The sequence below is a fragment of the Apteryx rowi genome, unplaced genomic scaffold (assembly GCF_003343035.1).
Source record: "Apteryx rowi isolate R43461 unplaced genomic scaffold, aptRow1 scaffold_133, whole genome shotgun sequence".
NCBI lineage: Eukaryota > Metazoa > Chordata > Aves > Apterygiformes > Apterygidae > Apteryx > Apteryx rowi.
This window is the reverse complement of record NW_020447564.1, coordinates 1,431,095-1,446,529: the sequence shown is the minus strand read 5'-3', so window position 1 is coordinate 1,446,529 and position 15,435 is coordinate 1,431,095. Positions and strand designations below refer to the sequence as shown.

At 39.7% G+C, this 15,435-nt stretch overlaps 1 protein-coding gene across 12 annotated transcripts in view; it reads right to left on the bottom strand.

Annotated features, from left to right (window-relative positions):
- The window catches only part of POLR3B (RNA polymerase III subunit B), an 86,395-nt gene that overhangs the window by 57,397 nt on the left and 13,563 nt on the right, over positions 1 to 15,435 (bottom strand). For 11 of the 12 annotated variants that reach the window (XR_003252047.1, XR_003252046.1, XR_003252048.1 and 8 more), the window contains 3 exons: positions 7,998 to 8,120; positions 6,370 to 6,486; positions 4,908 to 5,042 (listed from right to left, as the gene is read on the bottom strand). Coding sequence is in view for 9 of the 12 variants with exons in the window: in XM_026056784.1 (XP_025912569.1) it covers positions 4,908 to 5,042; positions 6,370 to 6,486; positions 7,998 to 8,120 (375 nt within the window). In the remaining 3 variants the exon portion in view is untranslated. The remainder of the gene's footprint in view (positions 1 to 4,907; positions 5,043 to 6,369; positions 6,487 to 7,997; positions 8,121 to 15,435) is intronic. The other variant, XM_026056778.1, reaches the window with a different exon arrangement.

The window sequence follows — 15,435 nt, the reverse complement described above, 5'->3', positions numbered from 1 at the left end:
TTTTTTTACCTGGCCTTGGCATGAGAGAAAGGTATTGTAGACCCTCCTGCCTTCCTGATCTTTGTAGTATCATTCACATCTAAAAGACGATACCCTCTCACCACTGTCAAAAGAATACAGTCATGTCCAATTCACCTGAGATGTCACAGATCATCTGAATCAGGCTTCCCTCAGAAGTAAGAGCATCTTTATGAGATGAAGTGTTGAGAATAACAAGTAATCCAGTTGGCTGAAATTCCATGTATTCAACATTTTACACGTATGAAATTCTTCTCTGGAAGTTCTGACAAACCAGATTTCCTGTGCATCCATAACTAAACATGTCTACAGTCTACTTAGAGTTACAAGTTTGTTTAGGATACGTGTTTTTCTGGTGTTTAAATGCTGCTTTGCTTTAAGAAATCTGCTTGATCCCTGATTATTATGAGTGTGCCCCTTGAAGGGAAGAGATTTGGAGATGCTGACCATAAATTGGACCTACTGATGAAGTCACAGTAACTGTTAAGGATTAAAGCCCACATCTGATCAAAAGGGGAGGCACAAAACCGCCTACACAAGAGGATCCTTGTGTGATCTCCTCAGAGACTAATAAGGAATGAGTGTGTAGTTACCCCACTATTCAGAAAAAGGAAACACACACACACAGCCTTTATCAGTATGGAAGAATGGAGGATGAAAATGATAAAAAGATTGAACTTTTCATACAAATATCTTTTCTTTTTTAATGTAATCCACTCTGCCAGTCCTTCTGGAAGTATCCAGTTTAACTGCTGCCCTGTGGTGAATCCACACAAATTAGTATTGAGACACTTTAGTGTTCATAGATCCAAATTAGTGTTATATATCAGCTTAACCACCTGCCCCTCCCACCCAGTACCATCCCTGTGTGACACCTGGAAATATTTTATTTTATTCTGTTGAAGTAACTTGAGGAAAAAAAGGTTACCGCAGTCAACACTAATTTTCTTAAAAGATCCATTAATAATCCACATAAACTCATTCATCTGATCTATTTACAAATTTTCAAGCCTGAGCCTATTCTTAAGAAGTAAATGCTACTATTCTGGAAAGACATACTTTATTCCCACCTTGTCCCTCACACATTAGAAAGAACAGCTTAACTGCAAAATTCTAGCTTAACTAGGGAGACTCAATCCATTCTTCTAAAAAAGCTTTTTAGCTTCCATCATTTCATCATTTTGCACAGTCAGGCAGGTATTAGGAAGGAGAACTCACGGAAGTCTCCAAAAACTAGACTGAGGTACGTATTTCAAACAAGAAGAGAAAAAAATAAAATGGAGGAAGGGATGTGCACAGCTTTTAGATGTCTGATAATCTTGTTATGTAAGAGCTAGACTCTGTTGAAATCAATCATGGTATACATTGATCTCAACGGGTTTCTGGGCAGGACTTAAATGGACATCTAATAAAAAAAACATACAGGAAAATTTTTCATATCTGATATTTTGATTGCAAAATTGCAAAAATCTCCTAATTCCACATGCTGTAGTGAATATGACATCATGCCGTATTTCCTTTTCTCTGAACTAATAAAATAACTTAATGCTGAATACACCAATTTGCTCACATTCGCCAGGCTGAAAAGCATCATGCTTTGCCATTTTCCCTCACAGACTCTGTGTCTGTAAGAGCTCTGACTATCTGCAAGGCAGAGTCTCACAATAACCACATTATTTAGGTCAAGAGTAAGTGATTAAAGAAAAGGGATGGAAAGCCAGTGATAATATTCAATGGATTTCATAGTTAGTCCAGGGCCTTTCAGCCTGCTTAAGACAGGAGCACTGAAGAGCAAATTATATTTAAGAAAAAAAAAATTACTGACAGCTCATCAATTGATTTTCATTGAAAATCCTAAGAAAAAAATTAATAAAGAAGTTAAGCTGCTGAAATACAGTTTCACCAATTAGCTTAATGTCAGAGAATTCTAATTAGGTGCCTTGAGATTGCTATTTAGTGTTTAAGCCTTTACAGTGCCAAATTCTCCCTTTCACACAAACTGGTTGCAAAATTAAAGACATCAGGCAGCCTTAATTATATTATCAGAACAGCTGGGATTAGGCAATCTCTGAAGTCAAGGCGGTTTTCTTTTGTCACAGGGTAGAAATCCCTTGCTTTCCAGGGTGCCGGATTTTGGGGCTGTTCCATATCTCACCCATACAAAGCAAGCTGCATTAGAAACAAAAAAAAAAAAAAAAAAAAAGAAAAAAAGAGGACAAAGAACAGAGTAATGCTCGGCAAATAATGAACACATTAAGGAAAGAGAAAAGGTAGGTGAAAAGATTAAGCCTGAAATCGGTAGGTTTTGCTAACACCTCAGCTGGCACCTGGCCTGCCAAGCCTCTAGTGGCAGAAAGACTAAGAGAAAGCTCTGTAAATCAGCTTGGCTAGTGGATACAAGTCTGTTATCTAAAGCTAAAGCACATTTCGTACTCTCTTGTCCCATGGGGTGTGAAATTAGCAGCTATTGTTTTCACACATTTTTATAAACACAATGCCTTTTATGTCTTTACATTGTGTAGACTGCTATGTTTTTCTCCTCACATGGGAATCTTTTCTTTTTTTTCTTTATTCAAATATTAAAGCAACAGGATTTTAATTCCATGAACACACCGGCATTAAAAGAAAAAAAAAATCACTGGCTATTTCATCTACACAAACTTTAGTTAAACATATAAACATTTAGAAACTGACAAAATAAAATCTCTTTACACTTTTTATAGTCTGTAATCCAATCAAATTAGTATTACACTGATAACATGTGGCAATGAGGAATTCAAGCGTTCAGCTTGAAACAAACATTTAAAATGTGACAGGGGAGCCAGAACTACTCTTAATCAAGTGTTAGAAATCCTCCCTGCATAGCTCTCCTTGATGTAGAAAAAATACACATTTCCTTTGGTATGATGATCCTCTACGTTTAAAACCTTTCCCAGTTAATTTAAAACGACTTTGGTTGTTAACATCCGTATGAGCAGAGGCTTTTTTCTTACAGCTTGTAGAAAAGTAATTTTTTACCTGCTGCATTTTCTGCATCTAAAATACCAGAAAAAAACACTACTCTTCAATCTATTTAAATAAAAACAATATGATGACAGAGCAACAACTATTTATATTGATCACAGTCATACCGAACTACAGCAATAGTACCACAACAGAAACCAAATAAATCCATTAGAGCCTAAAACGTTTGCCAATTAGAATATTGCCAATTAGAATATTGCACTAGTGTCTTCTTACTCTTCCTTACACTTTAAAAATAAGTTCTGTTTCAGTACAAGAGTAAAAAATTAGATGAACAATCACTTACTGATTTGAGGAAGGTTTTTTTTTTTTTTTTTTTCCATTCTGGTTAAGAGTTTCTGTTGTTTTATTTATGCTCAGATAATTCAAGAGGGTCATCTTAGTTTTCCAGACAACTAGGAAACAAAGCATGTGCTTTTACTCTGATTGCGCTGAGGGGGTGCCTGTATGTGTTCACACGTGTGCACGCATGCATGCACGTGTTAAGGGCAGGGTGGGGAGGAAAACAGGGCAAGAGGCAATATGTAAGGACACATCTTAAAAAGTACAGAAGGTGAGAATTCACACTGGACAGGAATAAGAAGCAATGGATACTGTTATTTGCGCCATAACAAAAATCTGTATGCCAAGGATGTGGGGGCCAGAGATGTAGTTTCTCCAACTTGCTGCATACACTGGTCTTAAGTTTCTGATGTAAGATCAATAAGCAGAGAAGATACTGAGTGCCAAAACCCCAACTTAAAATATTACAGAGCAGAGCAACGAAGTCCAATCTTTATATAAACCATTTAATCAGATAATTACACACAGTAAAGAAACATCCATGTTCTGGGAGCTAGGTAGTTCCTTCACCTGACAGGCAAGTCCTCACTGCAGAAGAACATAGAGTAGTTTGGACAACAGCTGTAAACTGCTACACTCTCTGCAAAATAATGGTGCCAGTCAGGCACCTCAAACCATCCCCTGATTCCCAGTCCTTTGTTACTGCTTCTGCCTCCACTGCCAAAATGCAAGTGCAAGAGCAGAAGTTCATGCAATCCACTCTCATCAGTCAGCCAAGTTAACTTACCCCTTTTTAAAAGATTCAAATAAACCCCTCAAGTTTTGCCTGAAGTAAACTGAAGATTTCTCCAAGTCATTCTTCTGGCAGAACTAGAGGGGTATAACATCCATCTGATGGACAAACAGAAGCAGTGGAGGATTTTACCATCTTCAGCACACACAGCTGCACCCAGAAGAGACATATAGCAACAGTCTCAGAAACCAAATGCAAGTGTTTGTGCTGCTTCTCCTGAAGACTCAGCACAGAGCTTGTAGCTCAAAGGGAAGGGTCTAATAAGGCTTTAAACCACTTTCTTTCCTGATTCATGCTACTCTATAGGCTAGAAAAGCAGCTGAAAATAGGCTTTTCCAAATTACAGCAGACTCAAGCGGCTGTTTCGTGAATTGCTACCCAAGCTGGATTCTTCACAGTGGCAGAGCCTGGATCTAACAGGCACCTACTTGGCCCCAGTTCCTTCCCTTCTTCTGTCACTTACAGAGGGACATTGGAAGATGGATTTTACGGCTGCCTTGTTGGTACTAACAGTGTTATAATGGAACAAGACCTGATGCCATATTTACACTGCTCTCTCATTTCACCTGGCATAAAAGTGAGGATAGCTGCCGCACAGACATGAGGATACAATTTATTAGTCCCAATCAGGGGAAGCATATCTATGAGTCAACACAGAAAAGCCAAGACAATAAAATGAGAGGAAAAACACTTCAGTCAAGAAGGCAGTGATGCTCCTTATTCTTGCATCTTTTAAATGTAGATATTAACAAAACCTCAAAAGAGCCCTTAGTGCCAAGTAGAAACCCACCTGTCCAGCCAACTCCAAACGTTTATTTCCGTAGTAATCTCTGTCATCAACTTTATTTTCACCTTGGGCCAGAATTACTCTGCGCACCATCACTGCTGTGTAAATGCATTTGGCACGAAAATTGAATTCCTTCACCTGTAACCAAAAAAAAAAGAAGAGACTGATGTTTCAGGAGCAATCCCTCAGTTCTTACTCTGGCAAAGACACACTTAAAAGGGAATCTGGGCTGAGTGAAGAGTTAAGAAGGGCATTTGTGCACTTTACCTTCTTAAAAAATAACCCTAAAAGTAATATACATCAGTGGAATTGAAACAAAAGGTAAACGGAAAATAAACCAGAACAAAGGTATAGGTCATGAGGGTAAGGTCCTGACAACAGCTAATATTGCCTGACTATGCAGAAAAAACACATAGGATGATAAACAGTTCAATGGTGCAGCATTTCATAAACATTCAGATTATTTTTGACTTAATCCAAATTTTCCTCTTTAATTTGAGGATGATTTACTTATCTTAGATACAAAGCAAAAAAAGATATATTCCCCTGCCAACAAAGCTCACATCATAAAGGTTGTATCGACTTTGCCATACAGAACAGTTTCTCTTCACACAGGCTACAAACACCTGCATGATCCTGTGATAGGGACCATTTTTTTCCTGCTCATTTTCCAACTGTTGCATGTCATTACCAACTAAGACTTGCAACTGCCTCATCACTTCATATTTCAATCAAATTTGTACTTTTCACCCCTGTAGGTTACAAATGAAACCACACTTTGCAGAAGTCTACCTGTCTTCTTCCCAACACTGAGCCTGGATAAATCTTAAGTTCTTGTACTGTAGGAACTCTCTTCTGCGAGGAAGATCAGAGACAGTTTCATTCATAACTCAGCACTATTGCATCCTGATCAGCTCCTGTAAGATCATCAGCTCCTAGTCTGTTTTCAGCAGGATCGATGCCATATGCAACTGATGCATTGTCTGGCCATTTCTTAAAAGACTGTAAGAAAGAATACCTTCAAATTTTCATTAAATAGAAGCATTCCCATTGTGAATATTTTGCAGATTTAGTTTTTATCTGACTCTAGCTGGCACCAAAGCTGCCCAGAAGAATTACAGGTGTGAGTGCTCCTACAACACCATGTTCCAATGTAGGCAAGAGGGTGACAGTGGACAAATACAGACTAAATGGTATCTCCCTAGCCAGTGGACTTTAAACCATCTTAAGTCTCACGAGCATTTCGCTATTCACTTTAGGTTTTCTCTCCTCTATTGTAAAACTTTATTAGAACTCTGCTGAGCTCTACAACAGAATCAACAGGGTTTTTCTTTTCCTATGGAAAGATTTCAGACACTGTAGTACAGTGTTACAGACTTTGACCTGGCCTCAAGAAGCAGAAATATTGCCTCATCTCAGAAAATAAGCCTGCAAATTTACTCCAGTTAAAGAAAACATTACGTACAAGAACATGTGTCAGAATAGTTGATGCTAGCAACTCTCGTGCTTCTTCCATCTTTGTTTTCTTTGGGCCTCCCCACATCCTCTGCCTTCGTACCTTGTTTCCAATGTACTTCAATGCCTGTCAAGTGGATTGATTAACCTGAGTTAATATCAGAATTGTTACCCATAGAAATATACACACATTAAGGAGAGCTGTATGGATTCTTCAATAAATGCACTCCCACTAGCCACAGATGACAAACTCCAGACAAAGTGAAACATACCTAATATGTAAGTGATGATGATGAAAAAATATTGAATACAAAATTCTTGGACAACTGACACAACCGATAGATGTTGTTCAACAGATGTTGATAACATTTGGAATAAGAAGTGGTAAAAGAGCATGATTACTACAATACTAAAAGAATGGGGATTGCAGAGATATAAGAAAAAGGACTATATAAATCACAAAGACATCCAGTTTCTTTCATTTGATTTTTCATCTCCAACTCTTTTGTACACTTGCTGAGCTTCATGCAGGTATAATGAAACAGCAAAGTGCATCCTAGGCAAAAATGCCACTGTGTGGCAGCCACATCTACCTATGCCCAAGAGTACCTTGCAGTCATTAACAGGTTCTTACTCTCTTATCAGTTTTCTGAAGAAAGGAATGAATCTGCTGAATTCAGGGTCAGATTAGTTAAAGAAATAATCCAGATCCACACAGAAAGTTCACATCTGGAACTAAAACCATGCCCCTTATGTCAGAGAATTAGCCTCTCCAGTAGGCAACAGAATATCCTTTCCACCTATTCACCTTCTTCCCAAATAGCTAACTCCCTCTTCCTTTCATTTGGCACTTCTTGCACAGAGTAACTTCTATATTTCTGTTTTCCTACTTTCCTGGATGTCTCATACTTTTGTATGTTCCTCCAGCTTCACCACTTTATTCTTCTGACCCCTAATTAAGAAGGCTTTCGTGCTACTTCAAACCCTGACAAGTCCCAAAAGATACAAACTAGAAAGATGCCCACCTTACAACACTCAAGATTACATGTGGAAAGACTTGATAATATTTACAATAGCAGGAATAAGACTAATCTTCAAAAGCTTCTTCTAGCAGATTACATGATAGAAATGCTGACAGCAAAATGTTCCAGCTAATCAAAAAGTACACAAGAGCTGAACAGAATTCTGGACAGTCTTTAGCAGGAGGAACGGTGGCTGTTGTTGCGCACTTTATACAAGAGATCAAAATTGGAGTAGAACATCTACTCACGATGAAATGGTCATGCCCATGTCAAGGGGGCTCCTGTGGAACATGGCATGCAATTCCTTCTTAAAAAACATGAATCGCTTTCAACAAATACCCCTAGTCTCATGGGCATCGCTACTGGTCATATACATTAAAACATATCTCTTGACTTCTCAGAACAAAGTATTTCTTGACTTTGTCTCTTTCCAGTTTGACAATTAGAGCAAAGCATCACTTTTGAAAAGTCCTGTCCCCCTAAAAACCCTCAGCTTAAAATAACCCCAAAAAACAAACCTTAAAACACAAAGTAGCTGTGTCAGCAATCCACAAACAAGTGGTCAATACCCATCCTCTTTAGATGTTATGGCCGCTGGCCATGTGAAAAGACACACCTGCATCTGTGTAAAAATCTGAGCTTTTTGGCATTCTTCCAGACTAGGAGCAAATGCAGCCATCACATGTTCCTCTGTGCCAATCATCTGTACAATCTCTTGGTCACTCTCAACACCCATGGCCTAGAAAAAGAAGAAAAGACAGAAATAGCACAGGCTTTATGTTAACTCACTGACATTTGCTTATGCTAATTTGGTATTGTTTGTCAGCACTACTACTAAGCGAGAGCTAGTTCTTCTCTCAGAAACTGTGCCATCTGGCACTGGCAGCACATATTCTAGCTATGGAAGAACCCAAAATTGAAATCTTGATAAGCAGCAGGAACACACACATACTCTTTGGAGAATGTCTTTTTCTTCACTGACAGGAGCTAAATGCTATTCTTTCTTTTATGAAAAATAAATACCAGGTAATAGCAAACTCATATGTGCAACAATGAAAACCAATTCAGAATCTACAATAAATAGAGGAAGATGAAATTACTTAAGAGATTACACGTGGTCTCTTACCACAAGCAGTTTTGTGAACTCAGTTGTCTGTGTTACAGAACATCCTATCTGAGAAATTTTTACAGCATGCCTCCTTTGCAGCTCTTTGCATTTAGAAGATGACTTCACTACACAATTCCACTTGAAAGCCATTCTATTATTTCACTGATCCTTGGACACCTTGTTAGACTCTATGCTGCGGAAAAAGCTTAATAAACTAAGAAAGTGCTTAACAGGTTTAGAAAAATCTCTCTGTCAGTAAGTGTTTCAAGGTGGCAGCCAGCAGCGAAGGCCTTTGTGGATTCCAGATGGTGCTAAAGCTCCCCTCTTCACACATTTGTCTGGAGCTTTGCCATATCAAGAAACAGAATAATCTCACTAAACCTCTTCTGGTTGAGTTATAATATGTTTCTCAGAAGTTTGTGAGGAAGTTATGTTTGCATTCATATTATTCCTTAAACTGCCTGCCACAAAGACCATTGTAAATAATGGCTTATGTAGACCCTAGCATTCTGGTTCTCATTAAAAACTGGCAGTGCCCCAAAAATTCACATTTTCCTCAAAAATGCACAAATACCTTCTCATTTTATTACCTTCACTGGGTGTTATTTTGCTTAACACCTACCTAATGCTATCCCTCTGCAAAACTCTGTTGCCCTGATTCTCAAATACCCAGCCTTTTCTTCTCTTTTTCAAAAAAGAAGTGGTTGAATTTCCTTTAAGCTAAAACACTGTCCCTTCACCTTGTGGTTTATTAGAAATTACAAGCAGCACACACCTACAACAGTGTGAGAATTCAGGTTTCAGTGCAAAGCACAGATCTCAGTTCCATAATCTCAGACAGACTTGAGTGCCAAACCAAGATACAGTTACTTCACCAAGTAACAGCGCTTCATTGTGGTTCGTTCCCACTATGCAGTCATCCCAGTGATCTCAAGGCACCTTTCACTAGCAGAATTTGAACAAGTGATATTACTGTAAGTCAGATATCTGTTTTTCAAGTATTTCTATGCCTATTTGCCTCTTTGAAGATGGTTACACAGTATCTAAAAATCCCAGCAGGGAAGTTATCAAAATCCATCATGAATTGACAGCAAGACTCAAAAGGGAAAGTCTACAACGGCACAAAAGCTTCACAATATGCATTTTCCAAGCATCTAGGACTTAAGAGCTGACCAGCAAACCAGTTTAGGATCTACAACTGGACTGATTCTATTACTGCACTTATGCCAGAAAAGAGCACAAATTTATTAAGGGAATTCTTTGCGCATTCTGGGCACGTATAATCAGAATACATTTACCTAAAGCAAGTCAAATGCAAGTTGATAAGATACCACCCTGTTTCTTTCCACCAAGTTAATTTTGGGATGACAGCCAGATCATAACAGTCATGTAAACAGTGAACAAAAGCAGAAAAATCAACGTGCAGCTATACTATACTTTTGTCCATTTAAAAACAGAAAGCCATGGTAAACTAAAGAAGGTTGACCATTTCTTCTAACTTAAGGAACTCTCCAATTAAAAATCTGACAGAAACAAGATGAGATTAGGACATATCATTGCACCAGTGTGGATTTTGTACTTTGAGTTTGTAGCAGCAAACCCACTTAGGAATTCTGAATTTCTGCATATGGCTGGGATATGTCAGCAAACAACATTTGTCATATTGTTTGATAAGTGCAAATTATGAGAAATTAGCCTAGGAGTAATGACTGAAGAAGATGTGCTGATACAATAGACTACAAGTAAATCCATTTACTCCCCTCTGTATTCTCAAACATGAACAGAGCTGCACACACAAATCCACCTACACACAACATTAACAGGACAAGCAACAGACACATGCTGGTATCAGATAGATCTGCAATCATAACGCTTTCTTTTCTTGTAATTTAGGCCCTGAGGTTGCACCACTTAAAAAACAAAACAAAACAAAAAAAAAGGCACTCCAGAATTAGCCTGTAGTATCGCTAGGATAGCAACGAGATATTCCCGGGCATTTGCTTGTGTTACAGGAATATTCAGGACATGCAAAGTAGGAATGGGGCCGGTGCTTAAAGTGCTGATCATCCAAGGACAAAGCTGAGAGAAAGGGAATTAACATAAAAACAAAGCATGAGACAAGTCGTCTTGTTTGAGTGGAAGAAAACATTGCAAAGGGATAATTTTACAGGAGGGGGAAAGGAGATGTTGCAAAGGGATAACCTAACAGGAGCAATGAAAGGATGAGGAAGGAAATGGTAGCAGGATGTTGTAGAGCGTGGTAGGAAAGCTAGTAATCAATGTACCTAAGGGTGACAAGTCAAAGCATCCAAAAATTCAGATCATTCTGAGTTCAAGTGGGAGAAAATAGTCTACTGGGGTCAACCACTTTCTAGGACTGGGGAGGCTCCTGCTGCCCACGATATATATGTGTGTATGTATGTGCGTGTGTGTGTGTGTGTGAGAGAGAGTGAGAGAGAGAGAGAGAGAGAGAGAGAGAGGGAGAGGGAGAGAGAGAGAGAGAGACACCGACCAGTTCTTCCTCCCCTCGATCACATCTTAATGATGATGTCTAGGCGTTTCCATGGCACTTCCCTAGAATGCAGTTCTGCAGTCTCTCAGGCTAAATTACAGAATGGAGACAGGCAGATGACTGGATTAAAAAGATGTCAGGGAAGTTCGGGGTTGACATCGCAGATGGAATTGGTGTGGAACTTTCATAATTCAACAAATGTGAGCTATGAAACTACAGCCATGGGAATCCATAATTCTGCAGATCCAGTAAGACCACCATTCAACTGATCCTCTAGAGTTGCATCTTTACAGCTCCAAAACTAAAATAGGTTTTTAAAAATGAAACTTGACCTGCTGTTCAAATCTTTTGCTGCAGGTCCTAGAGCATGTTCCTTATAGCCCCCACATATAGGTCAAATAGAAGGTCTTTCTTAATCTAAAGATACGTCTCCCAATGACTTAGGTCATACAATTCAACTTTTAACTCCTCTACGCTGTTTATCATTCTCTTCCTTCCCCAACTAGTTTTTGTACAGCATGCAACCTTCCTTTACTCAGGTCCCACTACTCACTGAAGTCTACTGAATTAAGATCACTCACACAAAAAGAAAAATAACCCTAACCTTCAAATGACTGCAGCTTTCTGCAATGTAGGCACCTCCCTGCAAAAGCAGCAGCTTTGTAACCTCATTTGTGTAACCCTGATGTTTTCCAAAATAGAAACATCCTTCAGGACCACACAAATACTCCACGCCTCCTCTAACACTCATTACTATCTAAAACTGCCTGAGCTTCCCTGAGTAAAGCATGTGTAGTTGACAGTTTCCCACAGCCTGACATACTCAAAAAAACACTACACACAGTTCACATGATCTGTGCACCACTGAAACTTATACAGCCAAAACAAAGGTCTCTAGGGATTGCAAATCAACCGAAGACATCTTAAATACTGTTCTGGTTATACATGTATCTTAACTAATGAAGCAATGTTATACAGTGAGCAGGAAATAAGAGTGTATTTAGTTTTGTATAACATCTCCCATTACAAGGCAGTTTACAGTCTCTTAAAAGCCTTCACAAGTACATACTTTGGGGGCAAAACTGTCCACGTTACATGACTACTTCAAACTAACAACTGTACTTACGTATACAAGGAGTTGCGCTCCTGCTTCGGTCACTTGCAGGAAGAAAGGTCAGGAAAAAAAATGTTGAAGCCAGCACAACAACAGAGATTTCTAGCTTCCCCATGTCTGAAGAGCAGCAACTTCAAGTGTGTCCTAGAACAGTGCCAGGAACATGCCTTTTGTAGCCTAACAGATTTCATCTAGCTTTGGTCAACTGTTAAACGTCACAAAACGACAACCCTACACATGCTCAGTGAGACTAGCCGATAAATCCCCAAATATGCCAATCACAAAGCTCCTTATACGTCTGGATGGCACAAAAGCAAAGAAGCAGAACAACTCACTCAGGCTTGCAGTTTAGAAGAGACTATGGGTCAGGATGAACTGCAGGGCAGATGCCCTCTTTGGGGTGACCGTACACAGACCTAATCCCCCAGCTACCCAGACCAAGGGACCTTTACAGTGGCATTACTGTTCCCACCCCTTCCCACAACCTACGCACCTGGGTTTCTTTCTTTTCTTGCACGGGGAGGAAGGAAAGGGGAATACTGTACATATGGGTCTTGTCCTGCCATGTAGCCAAGATGTATCCATGATTCATGCCTGAACACAGAAGTGCTCTTAGGTTCTATTTCAAATGAGCTCTTCTGAGTCCTAGGCCTCAGCTCTTTCAGTGGATGGTGTTTGTAATGCTCTCTACATCACAGCCCTTGCTTTTAGGACCAAAATTTCTAAGAGACATTGTTACCTCCATTTTACACTTGCAGTAGCCTGATCAGAGATCTCTGATACAGATCTCTGATACTCTCTTCCTTTTCCATAAAGCTACAATGAATTTCTGCACCCGATCTACTTCTTAAGTAATTTATAAGAACTGCGGGTCGTTTATCGACATTGGGACTAGAAAGAGAATCCAAGATTGCTCAGCCTTCTCCTACCAGCTCTCAGACAGCTGTGTAAGTCCCTGACAAAAGTGTTTCCTCTAGCTGGCCTATGCATGGGATAGTAGCCCACTACAAATTACCGGTCATTCTCTTAGTCAAGTCATAAAAGCTTGGTGGAACTTTGTTGCAGTCTGGATGATGGCCTGGTAGGAAGTGCACAGCAATGAATTTTTGCCACTGTTTTCTCAGTTTACTTTTTAATCTGAATTTATACAACCAGTTACTACTGTAAAGGTTAAGGATGCAAAAGCAACTTAAAACTTCAGAACTAAGGTTGTCTGGCAACTTAAGTTTGGCCCTTACAGACATGCACTGTGATACAATCTCTAAATTACAAGAACAAGAACACTTATTGGTAACAAGAAAGACCCATGCCCCATGGATGCATGGTGCAGGCATTGAGATAAGGCATAAAGAAAAATTTCCTGAGGCCTGGGCCTCAGCAGAGCTAAATTACTCTCCTTGCTTTTCCAACATATCTCCTATGTATAATACTGATATGTGAGATTGTTGAGGCTACACATAGATCCTTAGTGGGATTGGGAATTTCAAGTTTCAGGACTATAGGCTTTGTAGCTTCACTTTTAATAGTTAAATACAACGAAGTAATATCCCCATTACAGCAATGCTCAAAAAAGAAAGATGGGAAGCTGCCATCTGCCTAAGGATCCGTTGCAAAGACTATCCAGGATTTTTTGTTTCCAGTTGGAAAGTCATCCAATGTGGATAGAAGGTATCTCAAGTTAACAAGTCATTGAAAGGAAAGGTAAGGAAGATTATCATCCATGAGGACAATAAGTGCTGGTCAAAGATGGTACATTTTTGTTGTGTACCAAAGATGGTACAGAATTGTTAAAACAGGAGCAACTAATTCCCTATTGGATTAAATCAATACAAATCTTCAATCAAGTTATTTTGCTACAGGAACTGCCAAGAGCATCTTGTACAGTATTATTTAATAAATAATTAAAAAGCAACATTTATATAGGACTTAAAGGATATATGTAGGCAAGGGGAAAATTATAGCAAGCGTTGGCAGAACATGATCAAGTAGTGATTACAACGCTGCTAGGAAAAAAAAAAAGCAACCTCCGCAGATTAATAACCCAGAACAGTTGCTTTTCTGTAGGCAGATATTTATTTGTACCAGCAGGGGGTGACAATATGTAATAAAAGTCTACAAGTGAAGGTGGAATCCAGCTGTTTGGTACTTGAGCATAAGTACTTTGGTACTTGGATTAAGATTCACATTAACACTTTTCTGCAGCAGAAAAAGTTATGAACTTAATTCTGACACTTTTACAGAGCACTTCTGCCCATACATCATTTCTCAACCTCCTTTAACACTGGTCAGTAAAACCAGATTATCTCCAACTACCTGAAGAGACTAGCATAATCAGAGGTAACAGGCATTTGTTTCTCAAGTCTAAATCCAACCATTATTTATCTATTTTCTATTTGCAAAAACAAAGCATTTCCTAGAAAAAAACTGATTCTTACAACTCTTGTGTAGCCAAAGAGTTGTGGTAATACAGAAAAAGTCTGTAGTTGCTGGCTAAGTCCAACACATTAGCACTGCTGGCAGGAATTGTATGGATGCTGTGAGCAAGTGCTGCCCTCTCCTGGCAATTTATTTCCTCAAGCGATTATCACCTGCCCAGCATTTCCTTTGCTGTAACAGCAAACAGTTAAGCAAACACTTAAGATTGAAAGAGATTGAAAGGATTTACTTCTATTGGTAGGCAGATCCAGGGGGGTGCATTTTAGTGCCCTGAACCTCCTTCCCTCCAAACACAGTGCATCCAGGCCTGCTGACCAATTTTGCTCTGCACGTGTGCTCCCCCAGGCTGCAAACCCACAGGCAATGAAGCCTGCAGGACAGGAAGCAGTTACTGGCCCCTGGGAGGGGGGGACAGATCCTAGCCCAGCCCTGCCATGCCCTGTTCTCCTCCCCAGCAGCCTGACAGCACCTGCCTCTCCACCGCTGAGACTCTCTCTAGCCTGGGCATTTGATGCCACCGACAGGTGGGTTACCAGCTTGCTTCCAGTCCCGTTAGGCAGATGGAGATGCCTTCAGTTTGTCTCTGGATGTGTGTGAACATGAGTAGGCTCAAATGAAAGAGAGAAGCTGAGGGTGACAGAAACAGTTCTGGCAGTGTCACAGGCAGTGAGGGAAGTATGACACTGTAACCAGCTCAGCCAGCAGGGCAAATACTCCCAAACTCCTGTACAGTACCAAAGGTGGGTGCTTTTCGTGCTGCCCTTTCTACAGCTCCACTGGTGGTTTCTTCAAAGCTATGATGTCAATTCAAGGCATTCATTACACTGAAGATACAGGTGAGCATTCCTGATTCAGACAGGGAATCTGAGACTTGAGAGAGTCCA